We start from the raw sequence: 25769 nt of genomic DNA on the forward strand, positions 1-25769 counted from the left end.
TCATTTGATCCGTCAGTTGTGGAGTGATCAAAGTGTGCTGCTGTAATGTGGCTGCCCCACTGCGGGATCGCGGCAGACTTCCAGTCAGACATACTCCGTTGTGTATTCAGGAAAAAAACCCACTTTGAACAGATTGGAGTTCGAACCGATTCGTGATATCCGGGTACCTAATATGATCTCACGAGTGACTTAGTAACGGCTAGGGTGATAGTGGACATTGTATTTGAGTTACGCGGTTTGCTAACTAACTTGGTAGAGACGATAGGAGCTGTGGTATTCCTGAATATATTCTCATTGGGAGAAGGTGGCGATGTTACAGGGTAGATGTAAGACGATGTGGTGAGGTGAGGGGTGGCATGTGGTGAGGTGAGGGGTTGCGATGTGGCGAGGTGAGGGATGGCATGTGGTGAGGTGAGGGATGGCATGTGGTGAGGTGAGGGATGGCATGTGGTGAGGTGAGGGGTGGCATGTGGTGAGGTGAGGAGTGGCACGTGGTGAGGTGAGGGGTGGCATGTGGTGAGGTGAGGGGTGGCATGTGGTGAGGTGATGGTTGGCACGTGGTGAGGTGAGGGGTGGCAATGTGGTGAGGTGAGGGGTGGCACGTGGTGAGGTGAGGGGTGGCATGTGGTGAGGTGAGGGGTGGTATGTGGTGAGGTGAGGGGTGGCATGTGGTGAGGAGGGGTGGTATGTGGTGAGGTGAGGGATGGCATGTGGTGAGGTGAGGGGTGGTATGTGGTGAGGTGAGGGGTGGCATGTGGTGAGGTGAGGGGTGGCATGTGGTGAGGTGAGGGGTGGCGATGAGGTGAGGTGAGGTGTGGCGATGTGAAGAGGTAAGGTGGCATGTGGTGAGGTGAGGGGTGGCATGTGGTGAGGTGAGGTGTTGCGATGTGGTGAGGCGAGGGGAGACGATGTGGTGAGGTGAGGGGTGGCTTGTGGTGAGGTGAGGGGTGGCGATGTGGTAAGGTGAGGGGTTGCGATGTGGTGAGGTGAGGTATGGCATGTGGTGAGGTGAGGGGTGGCATGTGGTGAGTTGAGGGGTGGCACGTGGTGAGGTGAGGGGTGGCATGTGGTGAGTTGAGGGGTGGCATGTGGTGAGGGGTGGCATGTGGTGAGGTGAGGGCTGTCTTGTGGTGAGGTGAGGGGTGGCATGTGGTGAGGTGAGGGGTGGCATGTGGTGGGGTGAGGGGTTGGCAGGTGGTGAGGTGAGGGGTTGGCAGGTGGTGAGGTGAGGGGTGGCATGTGGTGAGGTGAGGGGTGGCATGTGGTGAGGTGAGGGGTGGCATGTGGTGAGGTGAGGGGTGGCATGTGGTGAGGTGAGGGGTGGCATGTGGTGAGGTGAGGGGTGGCATGTGGTGAGGTGAGGGGTGACATGTGGTGAGGTGAGGGGTGGCATGTGGTGAGGTGAGGTGTGACATGTGGTGAGGTGAGGGTGGCATGTGGTGAGGTGAGGGGTGGCATGTGGTGAGGCGAAGGATGACGCTGTGGTGGGGTGACGGGTGGTGATGTGACAGGGTACATGGAAGAGGATTTGGTGGTGTGCAGTTGTACACCCTCGTCAATAAAATAACGTATCCTTTTCACCATCACGATGTGTTATGTTTGTGTGTCATCCCTGCTGGTCCGTGTTATACGTGCAGCTCCTACACGCCATGGGGAGGTTTAAGGGACACTGACAGGGATGACGAAATATGTTGAATGATTGGCAAATGATAAACCAGACTAAAATATATCTTATGAACCCAGGTGGTAAAAACGGGACAAGGATTTTACGAGAGCATGTTTCGACTTGAGATTAAAGGCTCGAACCCTTCCCCTAATCGTTAAACCCTTTATTAACCACACAACACAGAATAGTTCTTCATGTGGATATGGTATAGAGTATGTGTGGTGAAAGGTTTCGTAAATACAGAATTATATCCACGAGTCAGCGAACAGGGACAGAAAGTCCACTTCAAAGCCATCCCAAGTTCACTTCAAGTCCATCCCAAGTTCACTTCAAGTCCATCCCAAGTTCACTCCAAGTCCATCCCAAGTTCACTTCAAGTCCATCCCAAGTTCACTCCAAGTCCATCCCAAGTTCACTTCAAGTCCATCCCAAGTTCACTCCAAGTCCATACCAAGTTCACTTCAAGTCCATCCCAAGTTCACTCCAAGTCCATCCCAAGTTCACTTCAAGTCCATACCAAGTTCACTTCAAGTCCATCCCAAGTTCACTTCAAGTCCATCCCAAGTTCACTCCAAGTCCATCCCAAGTTCACTTCAAGTCCATACCAAGTTCACTTCAAGTCCATCCCAAGTTCACTTCAAGTCCATCCCAAGTTCACTTCAAGTCCATCCCAAGTTCACTCCAAGTCCATCCCAAGTTCACTTCAAGTCCATCCCAAGTTCACTCCAAGTCCATCCCAAGTTCACTTCAAGTCCATCCCAAGTTCACTCCAAGTCCATACCAAGTTCACTTCAAGTCTATCCCAAGTTCACTCCAAGTCCATACCAAGTTCACTCCAAGTCCATCCCAAGTTCACTTCAAGTCCATCCCAAGTTCACTCCAAGTCCATCCCAAGTTCACTTCAAGTCCATCCCAAGTTCACTTCAAGTCCATCCCAAGTTCACTTCAAGTCCATCCCAAGTTCACTCCAAGTCCATCCCAAGTTCACTTCAAGTCCATCCCAAGTTCACTTCAAGTCCATCCCAAGTTCACTTCAAGTCCATCCCAAGTTCACTTCAAGTCCATCCCAAGTTCACTTCAAGTCCATCCCAAGTTCACTTCAAGTCCATCTCAAGTTCACTTCAAGTCCATCTCAAGTTCACTTCAAGACCATCCCAAGTTCACTTCAAGACCATCCCAAGTTTACTTCAAGTCCATCCCAAGTTCACTTCAAGTCCATCCCAAGTTCACTTCAAGTCCATCCCAAGTTCACTTCAAGTCCATCCCAAGTTCACTTCAAGACCATCCCAAGTTCACCCAAGTCCATCCCAAGTTCACTTCAAGTCTATCCCAAGTTCACTCCAAGTCCATCCCAAGTTCACTTCAAGTCCATCCCAAGTTCACTCCAAGTCCATACCAAGTTCACTTCAAGTCTATCCCAAGTTCACTCCAAGTCCATACCAAGTTCATTCCAAGTCCATCCCAAGTTCACTTCAAGTCCATCCCAAGTTCACTCCAAGTCCATCCCAAGTTCACTTCAAGTCCATCCCAAGTTCACTTCAAGTCCATCCCAAATCCACTTCAAGTCCATACCAAGTTCACTTCAAGTCCATCCCAAGTTCACTTCAAGTCCATCCCAAGTTCACTTCAAGTCCATCCCAAGTTCACTTCAAGTCCATCCCAAGTTCACTTCAAGACCATCCCAAGTTCACTTCAAGACCATCCCAAGTTCACTTCAAGTCCATCCCAAGTTCACTTCAAGTCCATCCCAAGTTCACTTCAAGTCCATCCCAAGTTCACTTCAAGACCATCCCAAGTTCACTTCAAGACCATCCCAAGTTCACTTCAAGTCCATCCCAAGTTCACTTCAAGCCCATGTTGTCCTCCACCCGTCTTGTTCAGTGGTAACTACAATACAGACAAATCTGGTCACCCTGCTGTCGTCACTTTGTAGAGAATGGTAAATGACAGATCTAGCAACTGAGAGTATACAACGACACTTAGACTTACACAAGTGTATAACACGTTTAATATTAAATATTAAACTCATAATTTCTGGATGATATAAATAATAATGATAAGTTGTCTATAAAAGACTGGCGTCCTACCGCTTATCTAGACTTGCCTATTATATGGATAGAATTGCTATACATCCATGGACGTATTATTCAGTACAGCCTTGGAGCAAGGCTAGACATCACTGGTGGTGTGGAGAGTAAAACATTGAACTACTGGTACAAGAGTGGATATAGGATCTTAGAAAATGGGGGTGAATAGTGTTTTTGAAAAGGGGCGGTGAACATGACATACTAAATAACAAACACATAATTAGGTAATCAATATGTATCTGTTAGCCAAAACGGTCATTTATTTATAGTTTTGTTGTAGAAAACATGTCTCCAAATGATTTAGCTTGATCGGTTATCAACATTATTAGTATGCTTGAAAAGGGCGTGGAGCCCTTCATCTGGATATCGTATGAGGTAGTTGCTTGTACTGTTTGTTTGTTTGTTGTTTAACGCAGCACTCATAAATATTCCAGCCATATGACGGCGGTCTGTAAATAATTGACTCCTGACCAGACAATCCAGTGATTGATATCATGACCACCGATCCACGCAATTGGGATACGATAACATGCATCAACCAAGTGCGGGAGCTTGACCACCTGATCCCGTTAGTCGCCTCGTACGACAAGCACAGTCGCCTGTTACGGCAAGCATGGGTTGCTGAAGACCTATTCTACCCCGGAATCTTCACGGGTCCTTGCTCGAACTGAACAGACACAATAGCTGTTGATAATGAAGAAAGCTTGGACAATCACACACAATATTCTTACTCAGCAAAACAAGGATCTAACTGACATTCGTTTGCCGGTTTGTCTTTGCCAGACTCAACACGGGCCCAACTGTACTGCATCGAACAACAGCGTAAGTTAAGCCTATTTCCAAAGAAATGAGAGGACAGTTAAGCCACGCTGCCATTCAGTTAATATGCCAACTCCGTTTCACGGAATGAACAACATATTTTTGTATGTTTGTTTGTTAATGTAACACGTCAGTAAAATATTCAATTTGGTTGTTCCTGATTGAAGTGACACTACTGTAAAAGCTTGGTGGGGTGAGCTGATGACACGACCTGGCGCCGAGGGGGCGTCCTCCTCCCCAACCCGCCACACAACGCCGACGACATTACCCGTGTTAATACGGTCAGCTGAGCGGAAGGATCAAAGCGTGCAATGAGACGTGACGATATGGATGTAAACACGGTGACGGAAACAATCCCTGTCTGTCAGTCGAGGAAATCACTGCACCTTATATGGCTGCCGGGAAAGCTGAAGGCAGATTTCTTAATTGGTTTATTCAAGTACTCGTCTAATGTCATGCCATACCATTTCCCCTTCATCTTTTTCTCATCAATAATAGTCAAGGGACATTCATGTATAGCATGAATCGACTGTCGCCCGACACACTAAGCTGACCCTGGGTCCCCTGAGAGCCAAGTATCCGCATTTAAATTCATTTTGAAAAGGCGTACAGCTTGCAAGTCAGCTTTTAAAAAAATAAAATTATTGTTTGTTTCAAACAGTGACATTTATTGTGTAACAAAGTATTCAAAGACAATATGTGTTAGTCTGTGTGGTAATACTATGTCCTCAAAACTATATTTTGTCCTTTGATAACATAACCGGAGTATCTTTACTCTTGGCGACTGGGATAGTAACGTCTGTTGGGAAGACGTGGACATTTTGCAGCGTTGTTCGCGCTGTTGCTGTCGTGAAGGAGTGGTTGTCGTGAGTACAACGACAGCAACGCTATGCCCAGACGACTGCGGAATCTCGACTACAAGTCGCTGTAACAAAGCCAGTCAACATTACGGGTGTCTGATTACCACTGCAACCCGAGAAAATCTTGATTAAAAGCAGCAGGTGCCCCTCCCCCTCCCAGGCGGTGATCCTAGCGGCAAAGCGAGACCACAACCCTGTGAGGTGCCACCCAGACTCGGCTCTAATCCCGGGATCACTGTCACCAGCGTCCAGCCAGGTTCCGCCGGGTTCATCGGCGTCTACTGTAACGACTGAGAGGAGTGCGCAGTCGCTAGATACGCCCAGTGTTTGTGGAGATGGGAATATACTAGACACTGAAGTCAAGGAGACGGGAGATATGGGATGGGATATTAGCCACTCAATTCATGAAGATTGGGATATACTAGACGTTGAATTCTTGAAGATTGGGGATATATTAGACGTTGAATTCTTGAAGATTGGGGATATATTAGACGCTCAAGTGGGAAGAGACGAGAGATAAACTCGACACTTAAGTCGGGAGAAACGAGCGATAAACTAGACGCTCAAGAGGGAAGAAACGAGAGATCAACTAGGCGCTCAAGTCTGGGAGACGATATATCAACTCGAAGCTCAAGTCGGAAGAAACGAGAGATAAACTCGACGCTCAAGTGGGAAGAAACGAGAGATAAACTCGGCGCTCAAGTCGGAAAAGACGATATATCAACTCGACGCTCAAGAGAGAAGAAACGAGAGACCAACTAGACGCTCAAGAGGGAAGAAACGAGCGATAAACTAGACGCTCAAGTTGGAAGAAACGAGCGATAAAGAAGACGCTCAAGAGGGAAGAAACGAGAAACCAACTAGACGCTCAAGAGAGAAGAAACGGGAGATCAACTAGACGCTCAAGTGGGAAGAAACGGGAGATCAACTAGACGCTCAAGTCGGAAGAAACGAGCGATAAACTAAACGCTCAAGAGGGAAGAAACGAGAGATCAACTAGGCGCTCAAGTCGGGGAGACGATATATCAACTAGACGCTCAAGTGGGACTGAGTGAGTGAGTGAGTTTGGTTTTACGCCGCCTTTAGCAATATTCCAGCAATATCACGGCGGGGGACACCAGAAATGGGCTTCACACATTGTACCCATGTCGGGATTCGAACCCGGGTCTTCGGCGTGACGAGCGAACGCTTTAACCACTAGGCTACCCGACCGCCCCCGCCTAAGTGGGAAGAAACGAGAGATAAACTAGACGTTCAAGAGGGAAGAAACGCGAGATCAGCTCGACACTTAAGTCGGAAGAGACGAGAGACCAACTAAACGCTCAAGTCAGAAGAGACTAGAGACCAGCTAGACGCTCAAGTCGGAGGAGACGAGAGATCAACTAGATGCTCAAGTCAGAAAGGACGAGAGATCAAATAGATGCTCAAGTCGGAAGAAACGAGAGATCAACTCGACACTTAAGTCGGAAGAGACGAGAGACCAATTCGACGCTGAAGTCGGAACAGACGAGAGATCAACTAGATGCTCAAGTCGGAAGAGACTAGAGATCAACTAGATGCTCAAGTCGGAAGAAACGAGAGATCAACTAGATGCTCAAGTCGGAACAGACGAAAGACCAACTTGGCGCTCAAGTCGAAGAGACGAGAGATCAATTAGACGCTCACGTCGGAACAGACGAGAGATCAACTAGATGCTCAAGTCGAAGAGACGAGAGATCAACTAGACGCTCACGTCGGAACAGACGAGAGATCAACTAGATGCTCAAGTCGGAAGAGACGAGAGATCAACTAGATGCTCAAGTCGAAGAGACGAGAGATCAACTAGACGCTCACGTCGGAACAGACGAGAGATCAACTAGACGCTCACGTCAGAACAGACGAGAGATCAACTAGACGCTCACGTCGGAACAGACGAGAGATCAACTAGATGGTCAAGTTGGAAGAGACGAGAGACCAACTCTCGAAGTCGAAGGAGAGGCTTTTTCAAAAGGAAGTAAACTCAGGGTTTTCAAAAAGGTGGGGAGAATAGCATATTCGAACCTCATCCTTGTATAGAGTTCATGGCTAACAGAATGTGGGTCGGCTTGTTAGAGAGGGTAAACCAGCTCATTGTGTCATTGTTCACTCAGAGATAATGATCATGCCATCAGCCACTGGTCTGTTTGGTCCAAATAACACTGCGGCGTAAAACAACATCTCGCTCCTGTCGTTGAATGCAGTACTCCGCTTCACAATAGAGGAAGCCGGCGCAATGGCTGGGATGTTGTAGATTAGCGAGCCTTGAACACTGATGGGCGACAGGGTTGTATTGGGATTACCAGGTCAACATGGCGACACCTCGAGGTGTTGCGTGCCGGGCTGTAAACAGTGAAGACTAATTAATGACTGACAGCAGGCTTACCTGACGCCACAGAGACAAGGGAACATGGCAGAACGCAAAGCTCCACAGACGACCAACTTACCTGCCAGTACCGACCCTCCACGCCAGGCCCCGCGGTATCACGTTCAGCAAACACACAGATCCCCCCTCTGCGTGACGCCAGGCGGAATGGGGTTCTGGGGGTGCTGGTGGTGGGTTTGGGTAGGGTGGGGGTGTAGGAGCTGGTGGTAAGGGTAGGGGTGGAGCGGTAAGCTGGAAAGAGGGTGTCCTAAGACTTGGAAAGTATTGAAAATGTTCATTGCAAAATGTCATAGAACCGTCCATAGGATTGTTTTGTTTATTTTTACATCCAAAACAACATGAGAACAATTGATTTTTTTCGGGAACATGTTATTTTTATATATAAAGTATCTTGCTTGTCTCATTCCATTCAGAAGTTGGAACCCTGTTCGAATATTTGATTTGTTAGATCATATTATATTCATTTCATAAATATTCTTCCTCTGGATAATTGCGTCTTATACACGTTCTGAAGTTGTACTGCTCTTGTTGCTGTCATGCTCACATACGGAAACGTACAACTTCTGGTTTATTGCATATAGCGACGTTTCCATGTAGTTTTTTACACACGTTTTGATTCTCACGCATCGAAGCGTCGCTATATGCAATAAACCAGACGTTGTTATCCATGAAGTTGTACGTTTTCTTACTAATTCACCAACTTCTAGAATGCCAATCAAACAGCCATGCTCACATGTTAAGACAGGGTTCAAATGCCATGATAAAGCTAGGACTAGTGTACTTCCTCCTTGCGGTAGGTGAAGTGCGACTGTCACTAGCTACAATAATGTCAGCCAGTGGGCCCCAATGGTGTGACTGTTCTCAGACTGTCGTGTTCGAGACAACCATGGATTGAGTGCCCTTCTGTTCCCAGACTGTCGTGTTGTAGACGCCCACGGACTGTGCCCCTTTCTGTTTCCAGACCGTCGTGTTCGAGACAACCATGGGTTGTGTGCCCATCTGTTCCAAGACTGTCTTGTTCGAGAAAACTACGGATTGTGTCCCCCTCTGTTCTCAGACTGTCGTGTTCGAGACAACCATGGATTGAGTGCCCTTCTGTTCCCAGACCGCCGTGTTCGAGAGAACCATGGATTATGTGCCCTTCTGTTCCAAGACTGTCCTGTTCGAGACAACCATGGATTGTGTGCCCTTCTGCTCTAAGACTGTCGTGTTCGAGACAACCATGGACTGAGTGCCCTTCTGTTCCCAGACCGTCGTGTTCGAGACAACCATGGATTGTGTGCCCTTCTGTTCTCAGACTGTGCTGTTCGAGACAACCATGGATTGTGTGCCCTTCTGTTCTCAGACTGTCGTGCTCGAGACAACCATGGATTGAGTGCCCTTCTGTTCCCATACTGTCCTGTTCGAGGCAAGCATGGATTGTGTGCCCTTCTGTTCCCGATCTGTCGTGTTCTAGACGCCCACGGACTGTTCCCCTTCTGTACCCAGACCGTCGTGTTCGAGACAACCATGGATTGTGCGCCCTTCTGTTCCAAGATTGTAGCGTTCGTGACAACCATGGATTGCGTGCCCCCTTATTAGATTGTCATGTCCCTGTCAACCATGGATTGCGCCCCCTTCTGTTCCAAGATTGTCGTGTTCGAGACAACCATCGACTGAGTGCCCTTCTGTTCCCAGACAGTCGTGTTCGAGACAACCATGGACTGAGTGCCCTTCTGTTCCCAGACAGTCGTGTTCGATACACCCATGGATTGTGTGCCCCTCTGTTCTCAGACTGTCCTGTTCGAGACAACCATGGATTGTGTGCCCTTCTGTTTTCAGACTGTCGTGTTCGAGACAACCATGGATTGAGTGCCCTTCTGTTTCCATACTGTCCTATTCGAGGCAAGCATGGATTGTGTGCCCTTCTGTTCCCGATCTGTCGTGTTCGAGACAACCATGGATTGTGCGCCCTTCTGTTCCAAGATTGTAGCGTTCGTGACAACCATGGATTGCGTGCCCCCTTATTAGATTGTCATGTCCCTGTCAACCATGGATTGCGCCCCCTTCTGTTCCAAGATTGTCGTGTTCGAGACAACCATGGACTGAGTGCCCTTCTGTTCCCAGACAGTCGTGTTCGATACACCCATGGATGATGAGCCCTTCTGTTCCCAAAGCGTCGGGTTCGAGACAACCATAAACTGTGCCCCCTTCTGTTCTCAGTCTATCGTGTCCCTGTCAACCATGGATTGTTCTCCCTTCTGTTCCCAGATTGACATGTCCCCGTCAACCATGGATCGTGCCCCTTTCTGTTCCCAGATTGTCATGCCCATGTTTACCATGGATTGTGCCCCCTTCTGTTCTCAGTCTATCGTGTTCGTGTCAACCATGGATTGTGCCCCCTTGTTCCCAGATTGTCATGTCTATGTTAACCATGGATTGTGCTCCCTTCTGTTACCAGTGGTTTACGCCAATTTTCTTTCACCGATCCGACGGCGTTCTTTTCTCTTACGGGTAGACTTACGCGGTTTCTTGGATCGCCCCACCCCCAGTTCATGAACAGGATTGACCCCAAAGCTTCTTGATGAAGTAGTTTCTCATTTTACCTCTTTTTATTTCCGGGGAGCGCCATATTGTCTCCTATTGTCTGTAAGGAGTATTGCAGCGTAATCTTTAAAGCTTGGTGGCTGTACTGCGACCCTTATCAAATGATTACGGGATTTCTACCCGGCCGCTAGCGTACACAGGACGTATGGAGGAAGGCGAGGTGGTGGAGGGGGCATCTTGGTCTTCTCACACTGGGTGCTTTACGGCAAACGACATACGGAGGGGAATTTGTCTAAATCTTGAGGTTGTCGGCATCTTGAAGTTGACGGAGTCTGGAGGTCGGGATGTCAGGATGTTGGAATTTGGAGGTTTTCAGAGTCGAGAGGTGCTCGGAGTCGGGAGGCTTTGATAGCCATGTGGTTGTTAAGTGGGGTTGTGGGAGGTTGATGGTTGTCGGGGTGCGTCGTTGAGTGATCTAAGCTATCGTCTTCGCGTGAGGAATCGCGTGCTAGAATGTGTGTACAATCAACAAATCGTCATAAGCCAATATTCGCCCTTTTAATCTCCCCAAAATAAACATTTCCAGGTAAGCTTTACTCTCTTCACCTGTTTGACCTCCAGCACCCGACGGTCTCTGCAGATGGCAGAGTGTTTTCAGTGAACACACGGGAAGTGACAAATGAATGTTTATAACAAACACTACACGTGTGGGATGGACTACAGGGAACCTGTCGGGGATGATTTACTCGTTACCAGGTTAGGGCGGGTTGTACTTATAGTTGTGTAGATACATCTTAGTTCTAAGTCTTTGGTTTTGTTTGGTTTTTGGTTTTGGCGTGAGTGTTAGTCAGTGTTGTTTTACGCCGTTTTAAGCAATATTCCAGCAATATCACGGCGGGGGACACCAGAAATTGCCCTCACGCATTGTACCCATGTCGGGAATCGAACTCGGATCTTCGGTGTGACGAGCGAACGCTTTAACCACTAGGTTACACGACCTCCTCACCCCCCCCCCCCCCCCCCCCCCCCCCCACACACACACACACACCCTTCCTCTCTCACACCCCACCCCCACCCTCCTTTTTTTCTTTATATTTTATGTAAAAGTACTGCTACGACAGTCGCAAGTCTATGTTAACGTATGGGAGTTACGATTACGCTACGACAGTCCGGGTTAAAGTATGGTAGTTGCGGTCACCTTAGCGCTAAGTCACTCGTGAGTTTGTGTTGAAGTTTGAGAGTTACGATCATTTCAGTGCTAAGATCTCACTGTGGCCATTCCCAGTGTCCCGTGTCATAACGCGGTCGTAGCGCTATGTCTGTCGTAAGTCTGTGTAATACATAGCGGTTACGACATTCGTAGCGCTATGACCCCTTTGTGAATCGGGACCCGGTAGCTCATGCTTTTATTAAGCGCTGTCTAGTGAAGTCGGGCTGTCATCTCAGTGACTTTGTTGGTATGTTGCCAGCATATATGTACATGTAATGGCTGTTGAATGCCTTGTTATTTTATTTAAAAAATATAACTTGACTTTGTTGGTATCGTGTCATCGAGTCCGGTTGCGTGGATCGTTGCTCATGTCATCAGTCATTAGTCTATCTGGTCCAGGTTCCGTTATTTACTCGGAAAAGGGGCTGGCTAACCTAGCCAGCATATATGTACATGTAATGGCTGTTGAATGCCTTGTTATTTTATTTAAAAAATATAACTTGACTTTGTTGGTATCGTGTCATCGTGTCCGGTTGCGTGGATCGTTGCTCATGCCATCAGTCATTAGTTTATCTGGTCCAGGTTCCGTTATTTACTCGGAAAAGGGGCTGGCTAACCTAGCCAGCATATATGTACATGTAATGGCTGTTGAATGCCTTGTTATTTTATTTAAAAAATATAACTTGACTTTGTTGGTATCGTGTCATCGTGTCCGGTTGCGTGGATCGTTGCTCATGCCATCAGTCATTAGTTTATCTGGCCCAGCTTCCGTTATTTACTCGGAAAAGGGGCTGGCTAACCTAGCCAGCATATATGTACATGTAATGGCTATTGAATGCCTTGTTATTTTATTTAAAAAATATAACTTGACTTTGTTGGTATCGTGTCCGGTTGCGTGGATCGTTGCTCATGTCATCAGTCATTAGTTTATCTGGTCCAGGATCCGTTATTTACAGTCACATACAGGCCGCCTGTCTGCCGGTCTCAGTGGCGCAACTAGGTTAATTTTAAGTGCGAGCACTTGTCTGGGTGAAAAACTATAGCAACTAATACTAACTATCGTTATACAAAAGGTACTAGTAGACTACTAATCCGCTATTAGTTTGTCATAAATCAACATAGGAATGTAATGATGATCTAATATAGCCTTTCAATCTTCGTTGACAGCCAATATTAAGGTTCTACCACACTAAATCAGAACCAGTTGTGACTGAGCCGTTTTCGTGGAAAGCAGGTCGAGAGATATCTGGAGGCTGTGATTGGATGATATTGAGTAACATTTCTATGTTTTTAAATTAACATTCATCCAGTAATTAAAACTGAAAATGTTTTTCAATATTTTTAACAAGATAACTTGAGCACAGATATTTTCAAGTAGGTGACATTTGGTGCGGAACTGGAGTTGGTGTGTGTTCAGCTTCCTGTACTCGGAAAAGGATCTGGCTAACCTAGCCAGCATATATGTACATGTAATGGCTGTTGAATGCCTTGTTATTTTATTTAAAAAATATAACTTGACAATAAAAGTCTATGGGAAAACATTTGGTTGTGTGTAACATTAACAACTGCCCCTTGGCACCAAAGGGACATCACTCTCACAACTTATAAACCATTTACCACTAAAATCCTAAAGTGCGTAAATATTCCGATTTTTTAAGTTAGACAATAAATATCATGTTCGACCGTGTAGAGTTAATAATCTACTTCATAGACGGTAAATTGATGTTTACTTATTGTTTAAAACAAATTGTATTTTTTTATGTGTAAGCAATTGTTTTCCTGCTACTCAAGTCTAGAATAATTTGGCAGGTTCAGATTGCCTCGGCTCTTGGACCTTAAATTAAGGATTGTTCCGGGCTCCATTTTAATTTTACTTTATATTTTGTAGATTTATATTTTTTATTTTTTTTAATTACTTGTGTCTGATGGTATGTTAGTTTATTTCTGATGGTATGTTAGTCTAGGTTTGACGGTATGTTAGCGATGAAGCGAGACATGCGACACATGAACTATCGTCCATTATCACGAATGTTTGGGTTCCGTTCGTCTACATATACAGTTACACACACACAGCTACGCCTGGTTCCATCGAATGTGCTTTCCCCATGATGCACCACGACATAAACCGGAAAAAGAACCTGACCTTTCTAACCCAAGGTGACCGCCTTCTACCATGGCGTAGTTGCGAGCGCGTAGCTCGATATGGAAGCGACACCGGCGCGCTCTGATAACAAACGTGCTCAGCTAATTATTTGACATATGAACTTGATTTTCCATACATATTGTTTCAGTCCCGGCCTGTTGTTGGCAGTGGTAACATACCTGTGCAATCGTTTATGTTGCATTCCCTCCCACACTAAGTCTACACCACCATTTGTACACAGCGCCCTCTACCGGCGGGTGGTGGTGTGGGGTCCGACTGGACAACTGGTTGGTACACCTCGTACTTCTCATCTCACTAATGATGCTAAGTACCGGCAACAAAGGAGCGCCCTCTCTTTCATCTACGTCTGACAAACACCCAACACCGACGCCCTCTAGTGGCGAACTACGAACTACGTGATCTTCTGCAGTTCCCCCATGCGGCTACACGCTTGTCCAATAGGCATCACATTTACACAAATTCACACAAATCTTGTTGCTGTTCGTGTTCATATCAATGTGAAAGATTGGAAACGTAAGACCACAGGCAATATGCTTACATGCCCTATCTGTCACTTTCACTCCATCATTTGGTATGATACAGGAAGCCTTCACACCCTCAAGCTCACTGTGCCCCCACCCCTGCACTCACACACCCTCACCCCTGACCGTGTCCTCACCCCCATACCCTCACCCCTGACCGTGCCCCCACAACCGCAACCCGCACACCCGTACCCCTGACCCCATAACCGCACCCCGCACACCCTTGCCCCTGACCGTGCCCCCACAACCAACAACCCGCACACCCTCACCTCTGACCGTGCCCCCACAACCGCACCCCGCACCCCGCTCACCCTCATCCATGACCGTGTCCTCACCCCCATACCCTCACCCCTGACCGTGCCCCCACAACCGCACCCCGCACACCCTCATCCCTGAACGTGCCCCCACAACCGCACCCCGCTCACCTTCATCCATGACCGTGTCCTCACCCCGCACACCCTTACCCCTGACCGTGCCCCCACATCCCGCACCCTGCACCCCCTCACCCCTTACCGTGCCCCCACAACCGCACCCCGCACACCCTCATCCATGACTGTGTTCTCACCCCCACACCCTTACCCCTGACCGTGCCCCCACAACCGCAACCCGCACACCCTCACCCCTGACCCCACAACCGCACCCCGCACACCCTCGCCCCTGACCGTACCCCCACAACCGCAACCCGCACACCCTCACCCCTGACCGTGCCCCCACAACCGCACCCCGCACCCCGCTCACCCTCATCCATGACGTGTCCTCACCCCCATACCCTCACCCCTGACCGTGCCCCCACAACTGCAACCCGCATACCCTCACCCCTGACCGTTCCCCCTCAACCGCACCCTGCTCACCCTCATCCATGACGGTGTCCTCACCCCGCACACCCTTACCCCTGACCGTGCCCCCACAACCGCACCCGCACACCCTTACCCCTGACCGTGCCCCCACATCCCGCACCCCGCATCCCCTCACCCCTTACCGTGCCCCCACAACCGCACCCCGCACACCCTTACCCCTGACCGTGCCCCCACAACCGCAACCCGCACACCCTCACCCTGACCCCACAACCGCACCCCGCACACCCTCACCCCTGACCGTACCCCCACAACCGCACCCCGCACACCCTCACCCCTGACTGTGCCCCCACAACCGCACCCTGCTCACCCTCATCCATGACCGTGTCCTCACCCCGCACCCCCTTACCCCTGACCGTGCCCCCACAACCGCACACCCCCACACCCGCACGCCCACAACAACAGCCTCTCCAAATACAAACGCGGTCGAAGATAACCACAAGAACACTGACTTAGCAACAAGTCATCGCCGTATTAACCAAACTCACCCCTTACCGTGCCCCCACAACCGCACCCCGCACACCCTTATCCCTGACCGTGCCCCCACAACCGCACCCTTACCCCTGACCGTGCCCCCACAACCGCACCCCGCACACCCTTACCCCTAACCGTGACCCCACATTCCGCACCCCGCACACCCTTACCCCTGACCGTGCCCCCACATCCCGCACACCCCCACACCCGCACGCCCACAACAACAGCCTCTCCAAATCAAACGCGGTCGAAGATAACCACAAGAACATTGACTTAGCAACAAGTCATCGCCGTATTAACCAAACTCACCCCTTACCATGCCCCCACAACCGCACCCCGCACACCCTTATCCCTGACCGTGCCCCCACAACCGCACCCTTACCCCTGACCGTGCCCCCACATCCCGCACCCCGTACACCCTCACCCCTGACCGTGCCCCCACAACCGCACGCCGCACACCCTTACACCTGACCGTGCCCCCACAACCGCACCCTTACCCCTGACCGTGCCCCCCCCCCCCCCCCCCCCCCCCCAACCGCACCCCGCACACACTTACCCCTGACCGTGCCCCCACAACCGCACCCCGCACACCCTTACCCCTAACCGTGACCCCACGTTCCGCACCCCGCACACCCTCATCCATGACCGTGTCCTCACCCCGCACACCCTTACCCCTGACCGTGCCCCCACATCCCGCACACCCCCACACCCGCACGCCCACAACAACAGCCTCTCCAAATTCAAACGCGGTCGAAGATAACCACAAGAACACTGACTTAGCAACAAGTCATCGCCGTATTAACCAAACTGTCATACTTAAATAAGCCAATGTCGAGTAGCGGGTTGTTGTAAAACACATATCCTCATTTGTCATGCCTCTCTGCCGGGGGGTTGCTGGGGGGTTGCCAGGGGTTGAGTTGGGTCGAGGGTGACACCCAGGGGGTCCTACTGACGGAGACATCTACATTCCTTAAATAGGTACAGCATGTGGTATAGACATGGCCCCTTTATAGCGTGGTATAAGTCACGTTAACAATGGTGAAGAATCTCTTGTTTGAGGCTAGATGACACTCCACAAATATGTAGATTTCTGTTGTTATGAAATGTATGCGAATGATGTGAGACGGCTGGAGGACAAGTATCGTGGCAGGGTACCTGTCATTCTAGACTTATGAAAACAATCGCACCTCATAAACTCCTGTCACGTGTACCTGTGTCAGAGCGTAACGTGTTTACAAACAGATAAGTCTTGTTCTTATTTGAAGATACCAAAAGCGTACACCCCGTCCACGTATAGATGACAGATGACATACACCCCGTCTACCTGTAGATGACAGATCACATACACCCCGTATACCTGTAGATGGCAGATCACATACACTTCGTGTACCTGTAGATCACATACACTCCGTCTACCTGTAGATGACAGATCACATTCACTCCGTCTACCTGTAGATGACAGATCACATTCACTCCGTCTACCTGTAGATGACAGATCACATTCACTCCGTCTACCTGTAGATGACAGATCACATTCACTCCGTCTACCTGTAGATGACAGATCACATTCACTCCGTCTACCTGTAGATGACAGATCACATACACCCCGTATACCTGTAGATGGCAGATCACATACACTTCGTGTACCTGTAGATCACATACACTTCGTCTACCTGTAGATGACAGATCACATTCACTCCGTCTACCTGTAGATGACAGATCACATTCACTCCGTCTACCTGTAGATGACAGATCACATTCACCCCGTCTACCTGTAGATCACATACATCCCGTCTACCTGTAGATGACAGATCACATACACTCCGTCTACCTGTAGATGACAGATCACATACACTCCGTCTACCTGTAGATGAAAGATCACATACACTCCGTCTACCTGTAGATGAAAGATCACATACACTCTGTCTACCTGTAGATTACAGATAACATACGCCCCGTCTACCTGTAGATGACAGATCACATACACCCCGTCTACCTGTAGATGACAGATCACATACACTCCGTCTACCTGTAGATGACAGATCACATACACCCCGTCTACCTGTAGATGACAGATCACATACATCCCTTAAACCTGTAGATGACAGATCAGATACAACCCGTCTACCTGTAGATGACAGATGACATACATCCAGTCTACCTGTAAATGACAGATCACATACACCCCGTCTACCTGTAGATGACAGATCACATACATCCCTTAAACCTGTAGATGACAGATCACATACACTCTGTCTACCTGTAGATGACAGATCACATACACCCCGTCTACCTGTAGATGACAGATCACATACACTCCGTCTACCTGTAGATGACAGATCACATACACCCTGTCTACCTGTAGATGACAGATCACATACATCCCGTCTACCTGTAGATGGCAGATCACATACACCCCGTCTACCTGTAGATGACAGATCACATACACCCCGTCTACCTGTAGATGACAGATCACATACACTCCGTCTACCTGTAGATGACAGATCACATACACTTCGCCTACCTGTAGATGACAGATCACATACACCCCGTCTACCTGTAGATGACAGATCACATACACTCCGTCTACCTGTAGATGACAGATCACATACACTCTGTCTACCTGTAGATGACAGATCACATACATCCCGTCTACCTGTAGATGACAGATCACATACACCCCGTCTACCTGTAGATGACAGATCACATACACCCCGTCTACCTGTAGATGACAGATCACATACACTTCGCCTACCTGTAGATGACAGATCACATACACCCTGTCTACCTGTAGATGACAGATCACATACACTTCGCCTACCTGTAGATGACAGATCACATACACCCCGTCTACCTGTATATGACAGATCACATACATCCCATCTACCTGTAGATGACAGATCACATACACCTCGTCTACCTATAGCACTGATATAGGTGTGACATTGGTGTAGGGAAGATGGCAGTGATATAGGTGTGACATGGGTGTAGGGAAGATAGCAGTGATAAAGGTGTGACATGGGTGTAGGGAAGATAGCAGTGATATAGGTGTGACATGGGTGTAGGGAAGATGGCAGTGATATAGGCGTGACATGGGTGTAGGAAAGATAGCAGTGATATAGGTGTGACATGGGTGTAGGGAAGATGGCAGTGATATAGGTGTGACATGGTTGTAGGGAAGATGGCAGTGATATAGGCGTGACATGGGTGTAGGGAAGATAGGAGTGATATAGGTGTGACATGGGTGTCGGGAAAATGGCAGTGATATAGGTGTGACATGGGTGTAGGGAAGATGGCAGTGATACATGTGTGACATGGGTGTAGGGAAGATAGGAGTGATATAGGTGTGACATGGGTGTCGGGAAAATGGCAGTGATATAGGTGTGACATGGGTGTCGGGAAGATGGCAGTGATACATGTGTGACATGGGTGTAGGGAAGACAGCAGTGATATAGGTGTGACATGGGTGTAGCGAAGATAGGAGTGATATAGGTGTGACATGGGTGTAGGGAAGATGGCAGTGATAAAGGTGTGACATGGGTGTAGGGAAGATAGGAGTGATATAGGTGTGACATGGGTGTAGGGAAGACAGCAGTGATATAGGTGTGACATGGGTGTAGGGAAGATAGGAGTGATATAGGTGTGACATGGATGTCGGGAAGATGGCAGTGATATAGGCGTGACATGGGTGTAGGGAAGATGGCAGTGATATAGGCGTGACATTGGTGTCGGGAAGATGGCAGTGATAAAGGTGTGACATGGGTGTAGGGAAGATAGCAGTGATATAGGTGTGACATGGGTGTAGGGAAGATAGCAGTGATACATGTGTGACATGGATGTAGGGAAGATAGCAGTAATATAGGTGTGACATGGGTGTAGGGAAGATGGCAGTGATATAGGTGTGACATTGGTGTCGGGAAGATAGCAGTGATACATGTGTGACATGGGTGTAGGGAAGATAGCAGTGATACATGTGTGACATGGGTGTAGGGAAGATAGCAGTGAGAAAGGTGTGACATGGGTGTAGGGAAGATAGGAGTGATATAGGTGTGACATGGGTGTAGGGAAGATAGCAGTGATACATGTGTGACATGGGTGTCGGGAAGATAGCAGTGATAAAGGTGTGACATGGGTGTCGGGAAGATAGCAGTGATGCATGTGTGACATGGGAGTCGGGAAGATGGCACTGATAAAGGTGTGACATGGGTGTCGGGAAGATAGCAGTGATATAGGTGTGACATGGGTGTAGGGAAGAGAGCAATGATACATGTGTGACAAATAAAGGGAAGATAGCAAGTATACGTGAGTGACATGATTGTGTGTTTAAAATGAAAGAAAATGCGACATATTTATGATACAGGCAGCGTGTGCATCAGAAAGTACTCAACCGATCTGTGTGCTGGCTGTCGGAGAGAGAGGAGTACGATTTGTGAAGACGGCCCAGCAGCCCGCCCGTCACGTGCAGACAGTCAGCCCAGTGACCGATGAAGCGTCAGGGAATCGAGCTGACCGCAGACTGGCGACGATCTGGTGGGGGGCTCATTACACCGTAAAGTAAACTGTATTTGTCGCAAATCTAATCACACAAGATTAACCTCCAATATAATTTGACCGCAAGAATCATTAAAAGTGTGAAAAGCCGCGCCATATAGCCCAAGGCAATGTATGACAGCCCACTGCCCGCTGTCCGAGGGGGTAGTCTCCTGCCCCGCCCCCCTCCGACTGTGGTCCGCCCGTCCCAGACTCTGCGTCGACGCTTCACAAAAAGATCGTCTACTCTCAGCGTACCGTCCCTACTCCTGCGGGCCAAGCAATGAGATAGGTAGAGTCGCTACGGCAGAGACAACGCACTAGCTGTGGTGATGAGAGCGGCGAGAGGAAATCTGTACTGAACGCTGTTATCTCTGTACCGTGTACCTGTACGCTGTCTTCTCTCCCTGTACGCTGCTCATACCTGGCCGCTAGGTGTGACGTGCATCCCATCGGACGCTGCTGAAGATGTGAGGGAGTCGGGGATGCCAATGTAGACGGCATCTCTCTGCACCGTCCGTCACACTGGACATAACACCCGGACTTATGCGCTGGACAATCGCGTGCGGCTAGCCCTCAATCACACACGGTTCGTATGCATTCTAGTTTTCAATTAGGTTAAAATTTGTAAATAGTTTATTAACTAAAATATTTTTTTCAATTTCCCTAGTTGTGTAATGAGGACTGTGATTCCATCTTCATCTGGTATATCATATATCTTCCGGATAACATGGATCAATGTTCGGCTGATGAAGAGGGTATATCCATCCCATCCATTTCTGCTAGATGGCATTTCTCGATTCCGCCAAATATTTTCCAACTGTCCGTGTGATGTTTAATAGAAAAAATAACACTTTTTGTCCCTACTTTGTATTAAAACGTTAACGACATGAAGGACCTCCCTCAATCTGTATGGGACAATAGCTGGCATGAGGGGGTCAATCATTTCCAATTTGTGTTTGTCACTAGAGCTACTTGTTTTCTTTACGTCATTGCCTGGGATTGTAGCATTTTGTTTACCAGGTGTTAATTATCGCGTGCATTGTGTGAAGAGAGTGTTGTTTTCTCTCCATGTGTGTACCACTCTCCCCAGGTGTGCAACACTCAAGGGCTTACTCTCCCCCTCTCCGGCGTCACAACACCCCCTGACGCCGACACCGCTCGCTATACAAGCCTCGCTTGTCACCATCCTCACAGCAGGGATTGGGTGTCTCGCTAATTAGGGCGTTAATTAGAACTGTTAATTGTTGACACCTCTGTGAAATGACGTCACTTAACCCCAGCCCCTCGCTCACCCTGGTCAGTCTTCCCCGTCCGGACACAGGTGAGACACCCTCGGTTTATGCTTGAGAACTTTTCACATGTCAATTCTTTTACTTCTGAAATGATTACCATTGATGTTCTCCGATAGCTGTACCCTACCTATGTCGTAGTATGCAGCGCCTCTCAGAAACTGTTTAAATAAGATCTACTAAATCAACGCCGATGCTCCATTTCCGCATTTAGTAATACATGATTATTGTCGAAGACGTTTAAATTAATATAAATCTATAATATTGTAGAACTGTATTTTACAACGATACGTAGAGAATTTAACCGCCAAAGCCGTGTTGTTGGGTTCCACGTAATATTTAATAAAAATGTATATGTTAAAAGTATGTTATAAAAGGAGACGTGACTTCTCAGATGCTCACAACTTATTCAAGCTTTCATCGCTGTGGCTTATCTCTATTCATCCCGTAAAAAACAAGACTGTAGTTATTTTCTCTGTAGTATTTAGGAGCCACGTGTAATTTGTCCGTGAATCTAGTCTACGCATCACCCGGCGCCGACTGGCCCACGGCGCTGTTTATAGATACACGCAGGCATTGTTTTCTCTTACCGTGCCCAATATAAGTGTAGTGGAGGGCTGTGGCTCGGAGTCGTAATGCGCTTCAGGAAGTAACGCGACTCTATCCCCAACAACCGAAACTATTACACAACAGACGCAGACTGAGTGATATTTATACACTAGTATTTAGTATGTGACGTTGATTGTGTTGCACGCCCTCATGTTGTATTGTATTTCCAACATATCCCGAGTATGTTTCTGCGGCATGTTGTTCAGATTCCGGTGGTTATACTTGCAATGTCGGTAATCGATATGATAAATGTCTGCATATTATGGAAACCGGTTTGAGAATGCTCTTTGATGTATGGACACGGGTTGTACAGAGTTTGGAAGTTCGTGTTTTAGTGATAGTCTGGGGAATTACGTTGTATCAAAGATTTTCTCGCAGAAAGTTCCAATGAGCCGATTTTAAATGTCTTTCTTCATTTTGGTAGTACATTTGTTAAGCATAAGAGTACTGAATGATGTCAAGGGTCAGACATGTAGTGCATTGGTACTTGTCACGACCCTGTCACTAGTGACTGTCCCCGATTGCCTCCAACCCCTTATTATAGATTACCAGCCCCCATTTTGCATTAAACTACACGGGGACCCTTGTCGCCCACAGCACGACAGAAGGGTGCACAGGCGGCGGCATATGACGCCCTGTAGTACTGGTTTAAACCGCGGGGTCCGACCTCTAAGGCACATGCACAACATATACTCACGTAAGTAATTTTTACCACGTGCAACTGTACATACGGCTGTATATGGTATAATTTATATGTATAGTGTATTATGCGTTCACAAGAAAATTAGGTGTGTTAATAAGGTATTTTAATAGTGTAAAGAACACATATTCATCAGTCCGTCGACTTACAACATGAAAAGGTTGTTTTCCAATGAAAGTCGAATGAGAAGAGATTTACCTTACAGAAATCTTCGCATGAAACTACATGTGGTTGATTTCATCTATACACACTTGTTTGACTCCTTGAAACCAAAAGAAAACACCGCCCGCCCTGCTCCGAATGTCGTTTTGATGTATACTGAATAGCGTCAACTTCAGAATACAGAACTGTTGACAATTTTGTTTGGTATTTGCAAACAGTTATATAAGTAATACAATCCTTTTAACGTTCACATTACAACGTGTACATACAGTGCAAATTTGCATCTGCTACAGACATGATGCAAATTTGCTCCTGGTGTAAAAATACACACCTGAGTAAACGCGTTCACATGACAGGTATTCTCGCGTATGTATATTTACACACGTATGGAAATATACACACATGTAAAGAGGTGTATATGAACGGGGTATTAAGTCTCATAACAAGGATCCGCGGGGTTTGGGTTCGAATCCAGGGTCACAACAGTTTCTCCGCATTAGGTATGCGCTAGTGCTGCAGTAAACTTCGTTTATAACGAACACGCTTATAACGAACTTCCGGATATAACGAACTGTTTCTTGGTCCCGTCCATTTTGTGGATAGATGTTGTACATATGTTTATAACGAACTACGGTTGTAACGAATTAAAAGTAGTGGTCCCATTGAAGTCGTTATAACCGTAGTTTACTGTAATGGTTTCAAAGGGTAGTGTTAAACGCGCGACTCAAACATTCTATATTTTTACATGGACCACAAATATACACGTGAAATATGAACTGTTGAGCGAATCATTCTTTAAGTTATCCTTTTTATGTTATATAACCAACCACGGTTCATCGTGTTCATAATACGTACCACCTGTAGTTATGATAGTAACCGTGTACGACTCTTGTTTCAGATAGAGGGCGGTTGGGTAGTCTAGTAGTTAAAGCGTTCGCTCGTCGCGCCGAACACCCGGGTTCGATACCCACATGTGTACAATGGGTGAAGCCCATTTCTGGTGTCCTCCGCTGTGATATTAATGGAATATTGCTATAAGCGGCGTAAAACCATACTCATTCACTCACTCACTGTTTCAGATAGCAAGACGCGAAGGATGATGTCTCCCCCTCCAAGCTTGCTGGTACTGATGCTTTTCTGGCTGCTTCCCCACACGCGAGGAACGCAGGTCTACTTTAAGCTTCTGAAGGCGGAGGACCCCCAGACTGACAATTCCCTGTACCCCCGGGACGGCACCCGACCTCTCCCCTCCGACCGCCTGCCTATTGAAGGCATTGTGGAGACGCGAGACAAATACTACGATCCCCGCCCCGAGGAGGTTAACAGGAAGAAACTGATGGCGCTTCTAGGCAGTGACTACGATAGAGAGTTTATGTCCGTTAAATCACCACGAAGGAAGAACGGGACTCTAGAGTATAAGTTTCATAAAGGACGCCCCGTTGGAAAGAAACCAGGATTCCTAAGGTTAATTCAGACGATGCAGTTGCAAGATGGGCCAACGTTAAAGTTGAAAGTGAGTAAGAAGGATAGAAGGAAGTTCCAGAAGTTTTTATGGAGTTACTCTTATTGCCCCGTGAAGTACGTGTGGAGGGACCTTGGGGGGAGGTTCTGGCCCCGCTGGATCAGGGACGGTCTGTGCTCCACCCAGAGGTCGTGCTCCCTCCCCCCGGGGATGGTGTGTAAACCCAGCAAATCCACCACCAAAACAATTCTCAGGTGGCACTGCCGGAAGTGGCAAAGGCGCGATGCATGCCGGTGGATTAAGATCCGCTATCCTGTAATTACAGCTTGTGCGTGTTCCTGTCAGACGGAGGGAGAATGAGGAGCTAGTCAGGAGTGTTTGTGCAGTAAACCCAGAGTGCTACTTCGTGACGCAGTGCCTGCGTCACCGTGACGCCGGTGTAAATCGTTGAGGTAGTTGACAGCTCGCACGGATCCGAACCAGACCGGGGCGAGATTGAGCTGACACTTCTTGCTAGTGCTATGTGTAAGAGTTGACGGGTTTGTTAGGCCCCACCCTCCCCACCCCTGTGTAGCGCCTCGCCCGAGTCCTGGACAACCGTGTACAACTGCGGAGATAGTGAGAGTGGATTTCTGTGCCCACAGAATAAGGGCTAGTCACTCCGGTGATCGAGATCACTGCCGTGGCGGGACAAATGCTAATGACATTTCTCACAAAGGTAGACAATTACTGTGAATGAAGAATCAAAGTGGCTTCCCACCAGTGTTGACGACAGAGTGTCTAGCCTACTAAATTGACTGTAATCGGCCGACTAGCCCATTGTATGTGTGTACGGGCTTGATACATGATAGGGGGACTTGAGCGCCCATGCTCTGACCGACGGGCCGTGACGATCGGGGCGGGGTTTACTGTAAAGCTTGACGCAGTAAGCCGACTGCTCATGTAAACAACCTTGTGATTGGTCCGTGTTGTGCGCACTTGCGAGTTGACATGTTGAGTGACAGATGTATGGAGGGATATCTCAAGTTGTTGAAGCGCTCGTACAATCTGACGATTTAGGATTTGTTTTGCTCAGAAAGATAGTACGAGGTCAGCTGCAAATGGAAATGATGTCCAGGTCACATTTTGTTATTTATATTTATAGATTCATTGTTATGAACGAACACTTCGTTAATCTTTAATGGATATCAATCTGTACATATGTTATTTGTAAATTTGACATGTGTATAATATCAATGTGATTAAATTATTGATTAAACATGCACTGAGATACGCTTTTGAAATTATATGGTATAGACTGCTTGTCGGGACGGATTCTACGCTAATGTCGAGTAAACTATGCCTTTTGAAGGGCGACTTAATGGATCCATGGTCATACTCGGTGACTCGCTTGATTGCGTGTCAGCGTTCCCCATCGGCGCGCCACGTTGCT

At 47.9% G+C, this 25769-nt stretch overlaps 3 protein-coding genes across 3 annotated transcripts; 2 read left to right on the forward strand and 1 right to left on the reverse strand.

The window, feature by feature from the left end:
- Nucleotides 1-291: 291 nt before the first annotated feature.
- On the reverse strand, nucleotides 292-1239 carry LOC139467782 (uncharacterized). Its single transcript, XM_071249288.1, has one exon. The coding sequence runs from the start codon at nucleotides 1237-1239 to the stop codon at nucleotides 292-294; it is 948 nt and encodes a 315-aa protein (XP_071105389.1).
- A 641-nt stretch (nucleotides 1240-1880) lies between these two features.
- Nucleotides 1881-3599, forward strand: LOC139467783 (uncharacterized). The gene has a single exon (XM_071249289.1). The coding sequence runs from the start codon at nucleotides 1881-1883 to the stop codon at nucleotides 3597-3599; it is 1719 nt and encodes a 572-aa protein (XP_071105390.1).
- A 16825-nt stretch (nucleotides 3600-20424) lies between these two features.
- Nucleotides 20425-25495, forward strand: LOC139469611 (noggin-2-like). Its single transcript, XM_071251825.1, has 2 exons — nucleotides 20425-20701; nucleotides 23955-25495. The coding sequence occupies exon 2, from the start codon at nucleotides 23972-23974 to the stop codon at nucleotides 24695-24697; it is 726 nt and encodes a 241-aa protein (XP_071107926.1). The 5' UTR covers nucleotides 20425-20701; nucleotides 23955-23971; the 3' UTR covers nucleotides 24698-25495.
- Nucleotides 25496-25769: the final 274 nt, after the last annotated feature.

Source organism: Haliotis cracherodii, unplaced genomic scaffold (genome assembly GCF_022045235.1).
Source record: "Haliotis cracherodii isolate W230 unplaced genomic scaffold, xgHalCrac1.p SCAF_2, whole genome shotgun sequence".
NCBI lineage: Eukaryota > Metazoa > Mollusca > Gastropoda > Lepetellida > Haliotidae > Haliotis > Haliotis cracherodii.

Coding starts and splice junctions, on each gene's coding strand:
- LOC139467782 (XM_071249288.1), bottom strand. CDS start 1,239: ATGCCACCCCTCACCTCACCACCTGCCAACCCCTCACCTCACCACCTG.
- LOC139467783 (XM_071249289.1), top strand. CDS start 1,881: ATGTGTGGTGAAAGGTTTCGTAAATACAGAATTATATCCACGAGTCAG.
- LOC139469611 (XM_071251825.1), top strand. CDS start 23,972: ATGATGTCTCCCCCTCCAAGCTTGCTGGTACTGATGCTTTTCTGGCTG.